We start from the raw sequence: 14,781 nt of genomic DNA on the forward strand, positions 1-14,781 counted from the left end.
AATAAACTATAAAATAAAGTATTAACTGCTAAAAATTAATGTTAATATTAAGTAATGCATTACTAAGTAAACACTCCCCAGCCCTTTGTCCCAACATTAAGGACACTGAACAATATGAAGAACGTTAATAAAGGAATTATTTGTTTATTAATGCGTAATAATGCACTAAGTTATGTTAATAAAGGGACCTTATTCTTAAGTGTTACCCTTTGTTGTGCTTCATTACAATTTTGAGTACATGTATCTACAATTTAAAGGTGCATTATGTAAGTATGAAGTAAAAATGGCATCAGGTGGTCAAATGTTGTTACTGCAGCCCATTTTCCAAACACACTAGTGACTTTTTATCTACCTTTCCATGAGTTTAATGGCTGTTGCCTGCTACAGATCAGTGCTAGAAGATTCTAGATGACAAGCGAAGACAAGTCATACAGAGTAAGTTGGTAAGCAAAGAAATACATTTCACTGTAATGTTGAGTTGTTGGTAATTGAAAAAGTAGCTTGACATATTGTTGAAGCAGACTATTAATTTCTAATTCACAGTTAGCATTGTTAGCTCAGTGTTAGCCTCTAACCTGCTTCACTCGATCTTTGAGTGAAACAAAACAATAACGTGGCTTCTTAGGATTAGAAAATAACTGTTGATCCACTCCAGTTTCTGGTTTAGGATCTTTATAAAATGTTGCTGCGCTTTGCCAGCCAGTGTCAAAATATAAATGCTGCTGCTGCAGCACAGACGTGGCAACCCAGCAGGCTCACAGATTGTAAACGAAGTCTGTTGTCTCTCTTCAACCTTTTTGAAAGGAGAATAACTGATCCCCCCACAGCCAGCCGAGAAGTAAATCTCTTTTCAATGTAACCTTCCTCTTAACATGATTGAGACATTGGACTGTTTTGTAAATATTTCACTGTAGAATTCTTATATATTGTATTTTTAAAGGAACAAAAATAAAAGTCTTTGCAGTTAAAACTCAGTATACTAAGAAGTCAAAATATATCTTTTGAAATGTTATTCATCCTAATAAGTTATATGTAATTCTGTTGTATGAAGATGTTTAAAAGTTATCAAATGTATTAAAATTACAATGGGATGAATGCAGTGGGAATTTGAACAACCAAGACATGAAGAAGAGCAACAAGTTTTCTTGCAGTTATCTCTTGAGCTCAGTGAATCTCATACCTTTCTATATATTTAAAGATGTTACACTTATCATCCCTTGTGGTGAGCTGAAAGGCCAGTGCAGCATGGTGGCTCTCTAGAACTGCTGTGTCGTTGTAAAGGATGGCAAGCTCACTTCCTGCATTGCACAGGAAGCTGTTAGTGCGTCCTGGGTGGTCCACGTCATGCACCGTGGCAGCAATCAGGGCAGCCACCTCATCAATGGGATCCAAACTTTGCTGTTGAGGTAAACAATATGAAAAGTAAAGGGGATGTCTGGAACCAAATAATAGTTTCGCTGTCCAGAGAAGTGAAACCCAGCAGTCTGAATGACAAACTAAAAGGATCGAACATTAAACTAATCCTATTTTGGAACGCAAGAAAAAAAAATCTAAAACTTGCATAATTTTGAGCTTAGGCAGATTGTATCAGGAGATTTATTACTGCATTTTCAAATCAAGAAATGATGTAAACAGCATCGTTCAGTTAAACACCACTTGTTTTTAAATTCCCGAGGATTACTAGTTATGTAACATCACAATTTATCAGCTAAACCAATAAAGATCGCAACGCCAAGATCTGAAAATAGATGCTTTGGTAATCAGCTTAACAAGTTCATGCTGTCACTGGGTTACTGAATCACTGACACACTTGGGCAAAACGCGAACTTTCCAGGATCAAGTAGAACCAGATAGGACATTTGGCAAACAGAATGATGTTGAAGCCATTTGAACATATTAATACTCACTATACATGTCTACTTTAGATTTTTACTTCAGTGACACTAATCTTGTTTTCTTTTCTCTCCAATCAAAGACATTCTTTTCCAGGATTTTTTTTTTTTTGGTTCACCTTGACTCTCTCCTTGCAGAGGAAATATGCAGTTGCATGCAAGACATCAGCTGCATGGGTGGAGTTGTGATAGGAGTTACTGGAGTGGTAGTTGGCTTCAATCACTTGGAGCCAGGAGCGCAAGGTAGCTTCAGGGCAGTTTAGGAACTCGCAAACCCCAAATTTGGAGAAGATCTTCAGACCCAAGTAGGTCAAAGGCCTGTAGCAGGATACAATTTAACATCAACAGTCACCCTAAATTACTAACTTGAAAGGCCATCCTTAAAATGAATGATGTGGCTCACCGTTTCATGGTAGCAGCCTCCAAGTTGAAGATGTCAAAGTCCCATGAGCCCTCGGTCTCCATGGTCTGAGCGATACGAGGAGGGATGTCGTTTAATGACAGAGGGGTTGCCAGGTGACTGGGGAGATGATGGGGCTCTGGGGGCAAAATGATAAAAAAAAAAGAACCTTTCATTCAAAAGGGTTTAACATTGTCCATTACTGCATCCTGAACTAAATGAAGGAATGGAGGTACCACATTTTTAAAGACCAAGTTCACTCATTTATTTCAACACATTTGTATAAACGAATGCCTTGTGAGTTGACCTCTGTGGGGAAAAAAGTTCTGGCGCTCCTGTTCCAGGAACAGGAAGTAAGCCCAAGGAGAGGTGAGCAGAACATGGCAGGATTTGGAGTTTTATTTCCTGATATTTGGACATCTGCCTCTGGATAAAACAAAGCAACTCTCTTTTTGCTTTTATCTCCACAAGTAAAACAAACCTGAAGGAGTTCTGACATGTTATTGAGTTGCTAACGCTAATGGTTACTAGCCAAGATGCTCTCTGCTTTCTCCTGGACGCTAAATCAAGAACAACCTTCCCCATCACAAGCCAAGATGGGCGAGTTCATGAATATACATTTTCCAATGTGACGTAGAATTCTTTAGCTTCTCCAAACTGAGTTTTCCCGTCTATTTTCCATCGACAGCTAATGCAGACAGTAGGGGTGGAAACCTATTTTCATGTTCAGCCTGCAGGTTTAACTCAGAGTGACTGATCACACTGTTTCTCAGTTAACTTTATCTTTAAACATTCGAGCTGAAAAACCCTCTATAAATAAAGTTCCGTTCAGACTGACTCTTTGTGTAAACTCACGCTTTGTGGAAAGGATGTATTCATTTCCTGACAATCTGCGTAAACCATCCTGTGAAGAAAAAAAACAGAAAGAATGTTTAAAGTCTTCGGAAGTGTTAAAAAAACGCTGCAGCATTCACATGATTAATAATCCTTCCTGTAATAGTCACAGAGAGGAGTTTAGTGGAGTTTTGAGAACATCAGCATTGATTGTGCCTTCAAGGTAATCTGGAAGAGGACAGAATCTCAAGTCGGATGTAGAAAACCTCTGTGCTAAATTTAGAACAAACAGTTCTCAGCTTGGACTTGAAAACCAATCTGGGTCTAATTAGTTTTTCTTCCTGCAGAATGAGATAAGTGACACATCACAAAATAATGGTTAAATATCAAAAACTCTCAAAAATGCTTTTGTGAGCCCTAAAAACCTGAACATGTACTCTTAAAAATGGGTCGTCATGTTAAAGCTTTGTGAGCAACCTTATATCAGCGCAGTGACAATACATGGATTCGTTGCGCCAACACCTAAAACTGTTTTCCTGCGGACATTCGGAGCAAATTAATTAAATATGCAGCACAGTGAATAATTATCAGATTTATGATCTGTACTAGTTCTGTCTCAAATTACATCACACTGATTTATGTCCACATGTCTCCTAATTCACAATTATTAGTCCATCATGACATATGTCTTCCTCTGGGTTTTTGACAGCAAACGAGACTTATGGGTGGGAAAACACTTCCTGATAATCAAACAAGCAGTGAGAGAAGTATCATGATCCGGTTCTCTTAGGACTGTGATTCAGACCAGCTGTGTAGATCAGACCTCCTGTTGGGATAGGGGATATTTAACGTCTCATGTAACTGCCATGAAATAACGCAAAGACATTTATGTTCTCAAGAGAAGGAATTACAATCTCAACCTTTCCTATAATTAGCTTCATTTGTATCTAACTTTAGTTCAGAAACGCTCTTTAAAATAGCTGAAAGATAGTTTCTACAAGTATAATCAAATAGAAGATCTTAATATTTTGTTAAATTGCTTAACGAAAAAAAAAACATTTTGTGAGAAGAAACTAATAGTTTTACATTTAATCCAAATTATGTAAACTTTAAAGACTGACTTTTCTCCCTTTGACAAAAATTAGATTCTGTTTGAATCGGTTACTATAGACTATGTTCAACACTGGGGGTTACAGAGTGCATGGGTGTGTGTCACACAGGGAAATGTTTACTTCACAAGAGCAAAAGGAAGAGCAGACTGGCTCATCTTTGACCCATGCATTGTCTCATGTTGGTGCTGCCTCTGTACACGTTAGCTATTTTAGGGCTTTCTCTCCAGATAAATGACAGCTACCTTGTTTTGATGTTCACTGATCCTTTAGAGTTCAGAACAGTTCTGATTAAATTACTCGTGGTTTTACAGAATTTGTCGCTTATGCAGAATAAGCTTTCCTGGTGAAAGACCAACACTTCTGTGCCTTTGCGTTTCCACACGTATATGCTTATTCATCTGATCCAAAGAGCAGGATGTTTCCAGGCTTGTGGAGTCGAGAGGAAAACGTCCATGTGAGTGTGACTCTGAGTGAGTACAGAGAGGGGGGGGGGGGGGGGGGGGGGGGGGCTTTCCTCTCCAGCCTACAGGAGCACAAAGGACAATCTAACACTTCCTCTGGGTTTGCTGCCAAGACTGCCAACTTGGCAGTCTTTCGACTTCAGTTCTTCACCATCACTGTCTGCTACTCTCTTTGTCTCTTTCTTTCCCTCTCCAATATGGACAGACCCCCCCCCCCCCCCAAAAGAAAAAAAACACACAGACATCCTATCCAAACGCACTCGTTCAAATGAACACATCTGAGTTCTTATCCTCAGTGGACATGGAAGGTCTGTGTGTGCATGGCAATGGAAAATGTTTGGGTGATTCAGTCATCTTGAAGGACCTTTTTTTTTTGCCTCAAAATTGTTTTGCTGCTTACCGTCATCAGCCCCCCCACGAGGTCGTTTGTGTGAGGATCTTCATCCTTGGTGCCCAGCTGTGGGGAGTAGAGTTCTGTGGTCCTCAGGATCTCCAGCACCCGATCCAAGGCCTCTGCCACTGGCATGGGACTGCTTTCCTGTGCTGCGTTGATGATGTTTATTACCTGAAAAATAAAATGACAGGATATTATCAGTAACAGGAATAAAAATGAAATATTTTAAAATCTATAACAATAAAGCCGGTTCATAAAATTTACATCAATTATACACATTAAGCCAGTGCCGCTTTATCTGGGTCATCCAAAGCCTTTGGACTCTGTCTACAAATCCTGTCCCCTGTAGATTTAGGCATACACAGGGACAAAAAGGTCACTAATACAGCTGAGCACCCCTGGAAGAGCGGCATTTTCTCTTGATTCAAACAGACATAAAAAAACAACCCCTGCAGCTCACACATATTTTAATAATCATTTATTTCACGTACTAATGCTCTTTCTCATTGCACATGAGAAGAATGAAAATCAAGACCGTTTTCTTTACATGTCAGAAAGGGAAAATGTTGCGAGGCCACAGAACTCTAGCATCTGGTAACTGACACTTTACACCAATGAAAGAAAGTGCCAGAGAATTGTGATAAACGTGGAAATCTATCAACTAATTTCAAACGATAACAGTTTGAGATGAGCTGGGGCAAGAGTTATAATTTGCATTGATTAGAGATGATTCCTTGTAAATAAAACCCAATTTGTGACTTCATGATAGACGTTATCAAAAAATATGCTAAGCAGCATCCTGATAAACAAAAGGTGATTAAAAAGAGGCATGTTGGAGAAAATGGGAAAAAAAGGCAAACACAGCACCTTGTTGAAGCAGTCATATAATTCATCTACTTTTGTTTTCGAGCGGGGAGTTCAGTTCCTGGATTAAAGCAATCGGTAAATTGTGACAGTCTTCTAGTCAGACGAGAACCAGATACTGGAGAGAAACTGAATAATTCAGCTGGACAAAAACATAAACTAGAGTATGAATCTATCCCGAACTCTAGTTTTTCTTTTCCTTACCTCAAGTCACAGAAAAGAAATGAATTGCAAGTCAAGCCTCAGATGCATAAAGTTACACTGGAAAAACTTAAGATTTCTGCCAAAAACGAATAAATGACCTGCAGCCTATCAGAGACAGAGGACTCCTAAGTGCTTTACACTACAGAGTGTCATTCCCCCATTCACACACACATTCACACACTGATGGTGTGTGAAGCTACGATGTAAATAAAAGAATAAAGGAATGCCTGAAGCGACCCCTCAATGCCACATCAGGCTGTTAAAAGGAAACAAAGATCTGTGCCAAATATATTTTCTGGACAGTAAAAGTTAGCAAATATGAAACTTGATCAAATTTGACATAATGCAGAATGTATATATTTTTTTAATTTAGTTGTGTTTGGAATCACTGGTAAGAAAACAATCACTCCTAGGAGATAATAAAGCTTCTTGAACTTGATCTTGAATTTTTTTTCAAACTTCCCTTAAATTATCACTCCAAAATCCTGACACCTGAATGCACAAAATGATTAAGCATCTAGAGTAGATGTGGTTTTGTGTTTTGTGCCTCCATGGAACTATTAAAGGTCTTGCAAAAAGACTTCTGAACTTGCAAATAAACATTTCTAGCTGGTGAAGTTTGCTCACATTTAGAAAAACTATTGAAAATCCCAACGCTGGTGGGGATGAGCTATGATGTAGCCACAGCCGCCCTGGGGCGCACTGACAGAAGCGAGGCCTGTCGAACACTGGCGCCACCGGTCACTCTGACCACCACCGGCAGGCAAGGTGGGTTAACTGTCTTGCCCAAGGACACAACAGACGTATGCACATCTGTACACGCGCATGCACGCTTCTATCAGTGCTTTATTCTCCAGAGGAACACGCCTACAGCAACTGACTACATAGTCAAATGATGCAGCAGAGGAACTGCAGTGTGTCATATGACTTATCCCTGGGGACTTTCATTGTTTCTGACTATCCGGGCTCACACGCAGCATAAACCACTTCAACAGCAGGTCATTCTGGTCCAACATGCTTTCTTCCTCTTGTGCATAAAATGTGGTATTTTATCAGCCAGTCTCCTCCTGAAATGGTGTGAGAGAGACCACCGCACTCGGTCCTGGCAGCTGCATAAAAATTGCTCATGGCGGTTGTAGTACTTTTATAAAACAAGGGTGCAGTCATGATAAAACATCTGAATTAGAAGTGATGATCACATGACAAAGGCTGGGAGGGCCGATGGAGACAGATAGCAACCCACCTTGGTGATGGGAGCCTCAATAGTCATGGAGTGAATCCGGGCCATCGAGGAGTGTCTTCTCTGTGAACTCCCTGTGATAATTAAAAAGTAAAGAGCAAACAAATCTTACATTATAAGTGTCCTGAAAGATCGGGATTTAAAATCTGCTTGTGAACCACTTTCTAATTAACAGTTGGCTCTTTTGTTGTGAGCAGATTCAGTGTGAGTGTGTGTGTGTGTGTGTGTGTGTGTGTGTGTGTGTGTATCCAATCAACACATAATGCAAACAGACAAAAGGGAGGGATTCATGAGCTGACGAGATGCCCAGCGTTTCCATCATCTATCTCCCTTCACTCTCACCATCACTCCCCCGAGATGTTGTGGATCTTACATCCAGAGAGCCTTTCCTTCTGTCTTTGTGCTTACTGGATTGTATATCTGGGGAAGAGAAACACCTTACATTTACACACACACAAACAGTTCAGGTTGGTTTGAATTTGGTTGAAAATCACAACAAATTCGCTTTTACAACTAGAATGTAGATGCTGCTTTTTTTGCATACATTTGATTCATTGTTTCACAAAATGACGCTCTCTGATAAAATACATTTTTTAATGTGAATAAATATGGATTTCTGTAATATTTATCTGCATTATCAAAGGACGGGCATTCAAATTTAATAAAAATCAGGTGAAAGTTCCACAATTACACATTGAAGTTCATTAAAATGTCCATGTACTAATTCATATTTGGTAGCATTTTCCTTTTTAAAATTGTTAAATGGACTGATAAAATAAATAATTGTTTATAGTGATAACACCCTTTACATTTAGCTTTTATAAAATGAATGCACTTTTTACAGTTTTATAGTCATCATAAATACGCCGTCAACTTGGGTGTAAATCTTGTGTGTATCTGCCTGATTTCCAGTTTTTAGAACATGTGTCACTGTTATCCAACCACGTTTCTGTGAGTGTATTTCAGAGGGAAGCTTTAGTGTAACCAGGTCTTTCACAGAAGTAGGCAGGAAACTTTTCTTTGTTTCTTTGTTTAAGTACCGTAGGCAGTTGTGTTATGGACATCCTGTAAGTTTAGTTAAACATGGCAGAATACAGACTCACAACAGAGTAGTGAAAAAGTGAGCAGTCAATTTTGATTTAATTAGACACAAATGAGTACAAACATAATTCATGTGAAATGGCTCAGTTTTAGAGAAAATACGTTGTCCTGGAACATGGTGTAAAGCCTTGTGAACAAATAAGAGTTACTAGTGACGCGAGCATAGGAGAGATATGATCCCTGTGTGTTTACTTGTTAGAAGTCAAGCTGCTGCGTTTTGAAATCAGCTGCAGCTGCGGCTTCACTTCACAGTTCATACCACAACACAACAAGAACAATAGCCCATTTAGACAAAATAAAAAGACTTTAAGGTCAACAGAGGAGAGATATTTCCCAGCCACATGAAGAAGGCCAGACTCATTCTAATTCTTTCTTTGTTTGTTTCATTTGATTATTTTTATGCCAAATCATGTGCTTATAATGATTTGATGTGAGAAAAAAGAAGTTCTTATCATTTTGAACAGTAAAATAATTCAACTCAACTATTGGGTACTGAATGATTTCCTGTCATGATGCAGGACGTTTGTCTATTTATTTTCAAAAGTCGGGAGTTTAAAAAGTTCCAGACAGAATTATCGCCCTTGTATCGCAATCATTTGCTAATTGCAAACAAAACGTTAGCAATCTGAAACATCTGCTAGCTAAACCTGGAGGTGGGAGACTTTTAGGATTGACCTCACCTGTTTGAGACTCCGCTTGCACACGTTCACTGGATTTTTCGCTCTGCACCATCAAAAGGAGAAAAACAAATTGACAACCATAAACTTTCATTTGTCAATCAATAATACCTAAAACAGGAAATCTACCCCACCTTATTATTATCATTTAAAGGCCTGTTGATAGACACATAGTGTCTGATTTTTCTGTGAATGACAAATGCACATGAGTTCATCTGAATATTAGAAAAGTCTGGTGCGTACATTTAAACGATTTGGTTTTGGGAGGTGTAACTGTCACGTTGAGAGACACCAACAGTTAAGCTTCCACTCACCCTCCCTGTCCAATTACAGGAGTGATTTTCACATTTTGCTGAATGTTGTCTCCATTCTTCTTTTTGGCATAATAAATCCCCTGCCACTCCTGGAACACAAAAGAATGACAGACATGTTAAAAACAAATAATTAACAAAATTAAAATGTAGGTGCTGAAACCATCCTATGGAGTAGGTGTGCTGCATGACAGGATTTGTATAGCTGGAGAGGATTTTTCAGCAAATGGCAATGCTTCAGTGTGTCCAGTGTGCTTGTTTCATGTCTGCCCACCACCCGCAGACTGCTTTGGCACTTATAAAAGACCCTTCCTGCTGTTTGCCTGCCTGGGACTGACCTTCGCTCTCTGTGTAGTAAGATTACAGCACAGAAATCAGCTGCTGTTCTTTTGCACATGAAACAGAACTGATGGCCGGCCGGCGGTGCCAAGCAACAGCGCACGTGAATGCACGTGCATGTATGCACGGACATGAAGAGCAGAATGATCTGAGTCTGAAGCAGTAATGTGGTTATTATGGTTAAGTAACTCTAAAATGACGGGATGGTTTCGTGAACGAGCATTACCTTTCCTTTCCGTATACAGGTGTTTATGGTTTCAAGAAGATCAGGCTTATTCTTCTCACTTTTAGGCACTTCTATTATTTCCTTCCCTAATAGCTCGCCTTGTTGGTAGCCCATAATGGCCTCGTAGGCAGGATTCACGTACTGCAAATAACAAGAAAGAAGAGAATTGATCTGAGATTTGAAAAAAAAAATCTGTTCAAATAAACCCAGTGCTATCAGACTGAGGTGGCACCATGCTGAGAACTGAGGCTACATGTTAGGGAGCATTTCAATGATACAAAACTACTGTGACTGAGATAACAAGATGTAAGCAAAAACGAATAAAGGACAAAGAGAGAATGGAGAGAGAGAATGACTGCAATGAGCTAATGAAAGTGGAGTTAGTTACCAAAATCCCACCTGAATAACTTGATCTTCAGAAGTGATCTCTATGGCGTCTTGGCTTTGTTCCAGAGCTGTGAAAATGGCATTGCAAGCCCTTTAGGGGAAAGAAAACAGAACCAGAATCACCACCAGGGTATTAGCCAGAACCTGGGAAAGTGGGTGCCCTACAGGAAAGGGTGATCGTCTCCCTTCAGGTGTGTGTGTGTGTGTGTGTGTGTGTGTGTGTGTGAGAGAGTGTCATAAATTTGTCATAATACTTCTAAAAACTGTATAATACCATTTAAGGATCGTTTCACATCAAAAACTTATTTTAAAAAAACAAAACCTTTCAAGTAATTGTTATGATTACTTTCCAAACAATGCAACACAAGAATTCTTAAAATTACACAGAGGCATCTGGGGGGCCCCGGTGGTGGTGGTGGGGGGTGGGGGGGTGTGGGGGGGGGGGGGTATATTTTGTCTTGGCCCCCAAAATGGCTTGATACAGTCCTGGGTGTATCAAGGTACCTGGGACTGAGTTTTGAATTTGTTTCGTGTATATAAATATCATATGCTTATAAATTATTGCTTTATAAAGGTAAACCATGCAGTGGGATAAATCTTCCTTCCTTTTCAAGCTCTTTGTTTTCTTTTCTTGGTTTTTATTTGATTATTTTCCTGCCCAGTCTGTCTCTCATCTTCCTGCATCTCCTCTCAGTCCTGCAGAAAATCAGTTGCCTGGCTTCCTACTTTTTCACCTCAGTTACGTTTTAACAAAGCAGATCAAAGTCATTTACCGTCCGCTAAATGGTAAAGGATGCACTGCATGACTGCGCAAGTGAGGGGAAGACACCGGACAACGGGTGATGAGTTCTGCTGCAGCGGAGCGCGTCAGGCACAATTAAAAGACAGGAAGTACCAGAGAATATGAGCTGGACATGAACGATCGCGTGTTAATTATTTTCTTTTGGTGGTGCCACTTTGAAAATGTTACTGTGGCCGTGTGCAGGACGCAGCTGCCCGGAGCGCATCAATGGTCAGTGATTTCTGTCCTCTCCACTCAAAAGACTCCCTGGTACACCGAGAGTCCATAGAATTAATGTAATATAAGTAAACTATATATTTTATTGGGCTCCCCATGGGTGTGTAAGTTGAGGGATAGCAGAGCCCTTCACGTTTTCAGGTGCCATTATTTGAACCCTGCTTGCTGGGTTAACCTCCTGCAATGAATCTACATATTTCCACTTGAACATATTTGCCAAATGATTTGTGCAATAATCAGACTTTTATTTGACTTCCACAAAAGGCAAATTCCAGATTTGATATTACAGAAACCAGGGACAGCTTGCCATCAAATTTAAAAGCTGTCACTCATTATTTAGGCTGTCGTTTTTGAAGTCAGGCTGTCCAAATGATGGCGGGACGGCTCAGTGGCCATACTATCACCATCAACATGTTCATCAGTGTACAGCTTCTACATAGCTAACAGTTATGTTCAAACAGATAGATGATTAAAACTAGCATTTATATAATAACTCAGTATTTGTTAAACTAAAGCAGTTAAAGCCTATTCTCTGTGCTTACTAGTACTGGCAGCCATTTTTAATTAGGCTGACACCTAATCTTAATCAGCTGTAGGTGTACATCCAACAAAAACCTTCTGTGAAGTTTATTCAAATCTATCCAGTGTTTCATGAGATATTTTACTAAATGACATATAGACAGATTGGGTGTGACCAGAAGCAGCTATTTTTCTTAAAGTGACAGAACCCTGAAAAGGCTCATTCTGGAAGGCTCTGAAACTGTCCAGACTACTGCCGAAATTTCTTCATGTGAGAGGGATTCTGGATGTTTTTTTTTTTTTTTTTGGCAAAGAACTTTAGGAAAAAGTTCTGCATCGACCATTTATATGGAAAATATAATATGTCCCTTTTTAATATCTTTAAAACTGACTGACTTGTTGCCATTTTTTGGGTTGATAAGATTAATTAGCTGGAGCTGCAATCTTAATGGCATCCAGTTTGCTCATGAGATATTTAGACCTGGACAAAGTTGACTCCAACAGATAATACAAACTTTTTTGTAGACATTTTGTCTTAGCCAATAGCCAATTGTAGGAAAGCCCCTCTAGCCAATCAGAGGCGAGAAAGGCGGGATCATCCTTGGACATCTTACGATTCCAAATCACGCCCACTGGACAAGCAAATCAACCACAGCTGAGAGCGAGAGGAAGTAGAAGAAGAAGAATGTATATGTTCATCCAGTGAGTACTTTCTGAGAGTTTCATTACAACCCATCAAATAGTTTATGAGATATTTTCCAAATACCTGTCCCCGGGGATCTCAATTCTGGTCCTGGAAGACCAGTATCCAGCATGTTTTAGTTGTCTCCCTGCTTCAACACCTAAAGGTTAAAGGTTTGATTCACTCATTTAATCAATACATTTGCAGTGGTATCTAGTAGGAATGAATGCCTTGGAAGTTGTACTCGGGGAAACAAAGATCCAGTACACTAGTTTCAGGAACTAAAAGTGACCCACATCAGAGCTGAGCATCAGACGGCTGAATTTGGAGTCTTTTTCATGACATTTCGACATCTGGCCCTTGGATTAGGTAACGGCAACGCAGCTCTACCTCTGACTCCATTTCCTCTGAAATGTTGATGTTTGTCTATGCAAATAACACAAGCCTAAAGGAGTTCTGCTGTGTGGTGGAGTTGCAAATGCTAACGGTTACCTTCTCTGCTATTTCCTGGATGCTAAACCAAAAACAGCCTTCCCGTCGTGGGTCAAGATGGGTGAGTCCATGACTTTTAAGTGACAGTGTGATGTAGATCTGTCAGGCTTTTCTAATCCTAGAGTTTCACCATCTATTTTCTATCAGAAGCTCATGCATGAGGTAGGTTTAAGAGACTATTTTCATGTTCAGCCTGCATAAAAAACTCAGAATGACTGATTATAATCAGTAACCGCACCTTTAAACAGCAAGTACATTCCTGTCCTGCTGATGCAGAGTTGCAGTGCAGCAACATGCATGACTCACCTCAGTTTGAACTGTGCCCGAACCTCTCCATGCTCCAACTGTAGCAGCTCATTGTAGCAGGCCATCATATTGGCATTTTCCACATATCTCTAAGGGTCAGAGTGACACAGGTCAACCAAAAGCAGGCAAAACCTATCTGTAACACTGAGTCACACATGGCTGATTCATCCAAAGGATACAAAACCACCCAGAACAATCAAAAGTCTGGACTCTGGTCTTTTAGGAATAGATCAAAATCTCCAACATAAATGTCATCAATAAAAAAAAATAAAAAAGAGAAAATTTGCCAACAGCAAAAGACAGTGTGTACTTTCTGCTCACCCTATTAAAGCCAGCATTGATCAGTGGCATCACAGAGGCTTCCTCTCTGTCTGGCCTTCAAAACAAACAACAAGTCAGAACCAAAGCAGCACATGATAAATCCAAGAGTCACCATAGAAAAAAATGATCAGTTTTGCACAACAATCCTAATTATCTTGAAATTAATTCAAGATCATCTAAAATGAGAAAGTGAATCTGTACCTTTTCACAACAGCGACTATCACAGTGTTTTCTGAGGAGTTGACCGCTCTAATTGACCTGAAAGTAAACAGAGGGAGCCTTTTAGCCAGTGAACAGGCTGCTGGAAAAGCCCATGGCATCAAATCAATGTATTTTCAGTATTTCATGCTCCGATTCTCCCAGGCCGGCAGAACCCAGTGGTGGAGCTCTGTGAGCAGGCCTAGGCCTCTGAAAGAATGTAGTGTACAGGGCCACTCATCCGCCTGTGGTTTCCCCCAGCCAGTGTCCATAAAGGCCCTTTAGTCCCCCCACCCCACCACAGCCTGTACGTGTACACTGAACATATGGATTGGCCAAAATGAATAGGGTTAACATACACGACAGGCAGGGCAAATGAATGTTTGTAAATGTGTTTTTGGTTTGAGCCGAGGCTAAAGATAGAGTGGTGTGGGCAGGCACCGCTCATTTCTCAGTGAAATAAATCCACTAGGTAGCATGAAATGAAAGCTGGTGAGCCCAAAATGAGTTGGCCATTTACCCCCGCACGCAGACATAATGAGAAGTGCGCTGTGACACGTGCAAAGCAGCGCTGCAGCCGGCCCTACCAAGATCATCTGAGCGGCATCAGGTCACCAGCTTCAGATGACATTACAGCAAAATTCAGTTCAGTTGTATTCCTAGCATCAGTGATCCATTTCTTATGCTTTGATTTGTCTTAAGGTATCAGGACAGAATGTATGGCCACTCAAGAGAATGGAAAATTGTTCAATAGTTTATAAAAAGCTCTGAAAATTAATTAAAGGAGCTAAAAGTTACATGGT

General features: G+C 40.0%; 1 protein-coding gene across 2 annotated transcripts in view; it reads right to left on the reverse strand.

Moving 5' to 3' along the window:
* The window catches only part of pde8a (phosphodiesterase 8A), a 94,592-nt gene that overhangs the window by 9,813 nt on the left and 69,998 nt on the right, over positions 1 to 14,781 (reverse strand). The window contains exons 4-18 of one of the 2 annotated variants that reach the window (XM_015953532.3): positions 13,982 to 14,038; positions 13,781 to 13,835; positions 13,460 to 13,548; positions 10,455 to 10,533; positions 10,056 to 10,196; positions 9,494 to 9,582; positions 9,314 to 9,365; positions 9,183 to 9,225; positions 7,810 to 7,821; positions 7,405 to 7,475; positions 5,100 to 5,264; positions 3,148 to 3,196; positions 2,296 to 2,431; positions 2,012 to 2,210; positions 1,181 to 1,398 (exon numbers count right to left, since the gene is read on the reverse strand). In XM_015953532.3, the coding sequence (XP_015809018.1) occupies positions 1,181 to 1,398; positions 2,012 to 2,210; positions 2,296 to 2,431; positions 3,148 to 3,196; positions 5,100 to 5,264; positions 7,405 to 7,475; positions 7,810 to 7,821; positions 9,183 to 9,225; positions 9,314 to 9,365; positions 9,494 to 9,582; positions 10,056 to 10,196; positions 10,455 to 10,533; positions 13,460 to 13,548; positions 13,781 to 13,835; positions 13,982 to 14,038 (1,455 nt within the window). Of the gene's footprint in view, positions 1 to 1,180; positions 1,399 to 2,011; positions 2,211 to 2,295; positions 2,432 to 3,147; positions 3,197 to 5,099; positions 5,265 to 7,404; positions 7,476 to 7,743; positions 7,822 to 9,182; positions 9,226 to 9,313; positions 9,366 to 9,493; positions 9,583 to 10,055; positions 10,197 to 10,454; positions 10,534 to 13,459; positions 13,549 to 13,780; positions 13,836 to 13,981; positions 14,039 to 14,781 lie in introns of both variants that reach the window. The other variant, XM_015953531.3, reaches the window with a different exon arrangement.

This window comes from Nothobranchius furzeri, chromosome 9 (assembly GCF_043380555.1).
Source record: "Nothobranchius furzeri strain GRZ-AD chromosome 9, NfurGRZ-RIMD1, whole genome shotgun sequence".
NCBI lineage: Eukaryota > Metazoa > Chordata > Actinopteri > Cyprinodontiformes > Nothobranchiidae > Nothobranchius > Nothobranchius furzeri.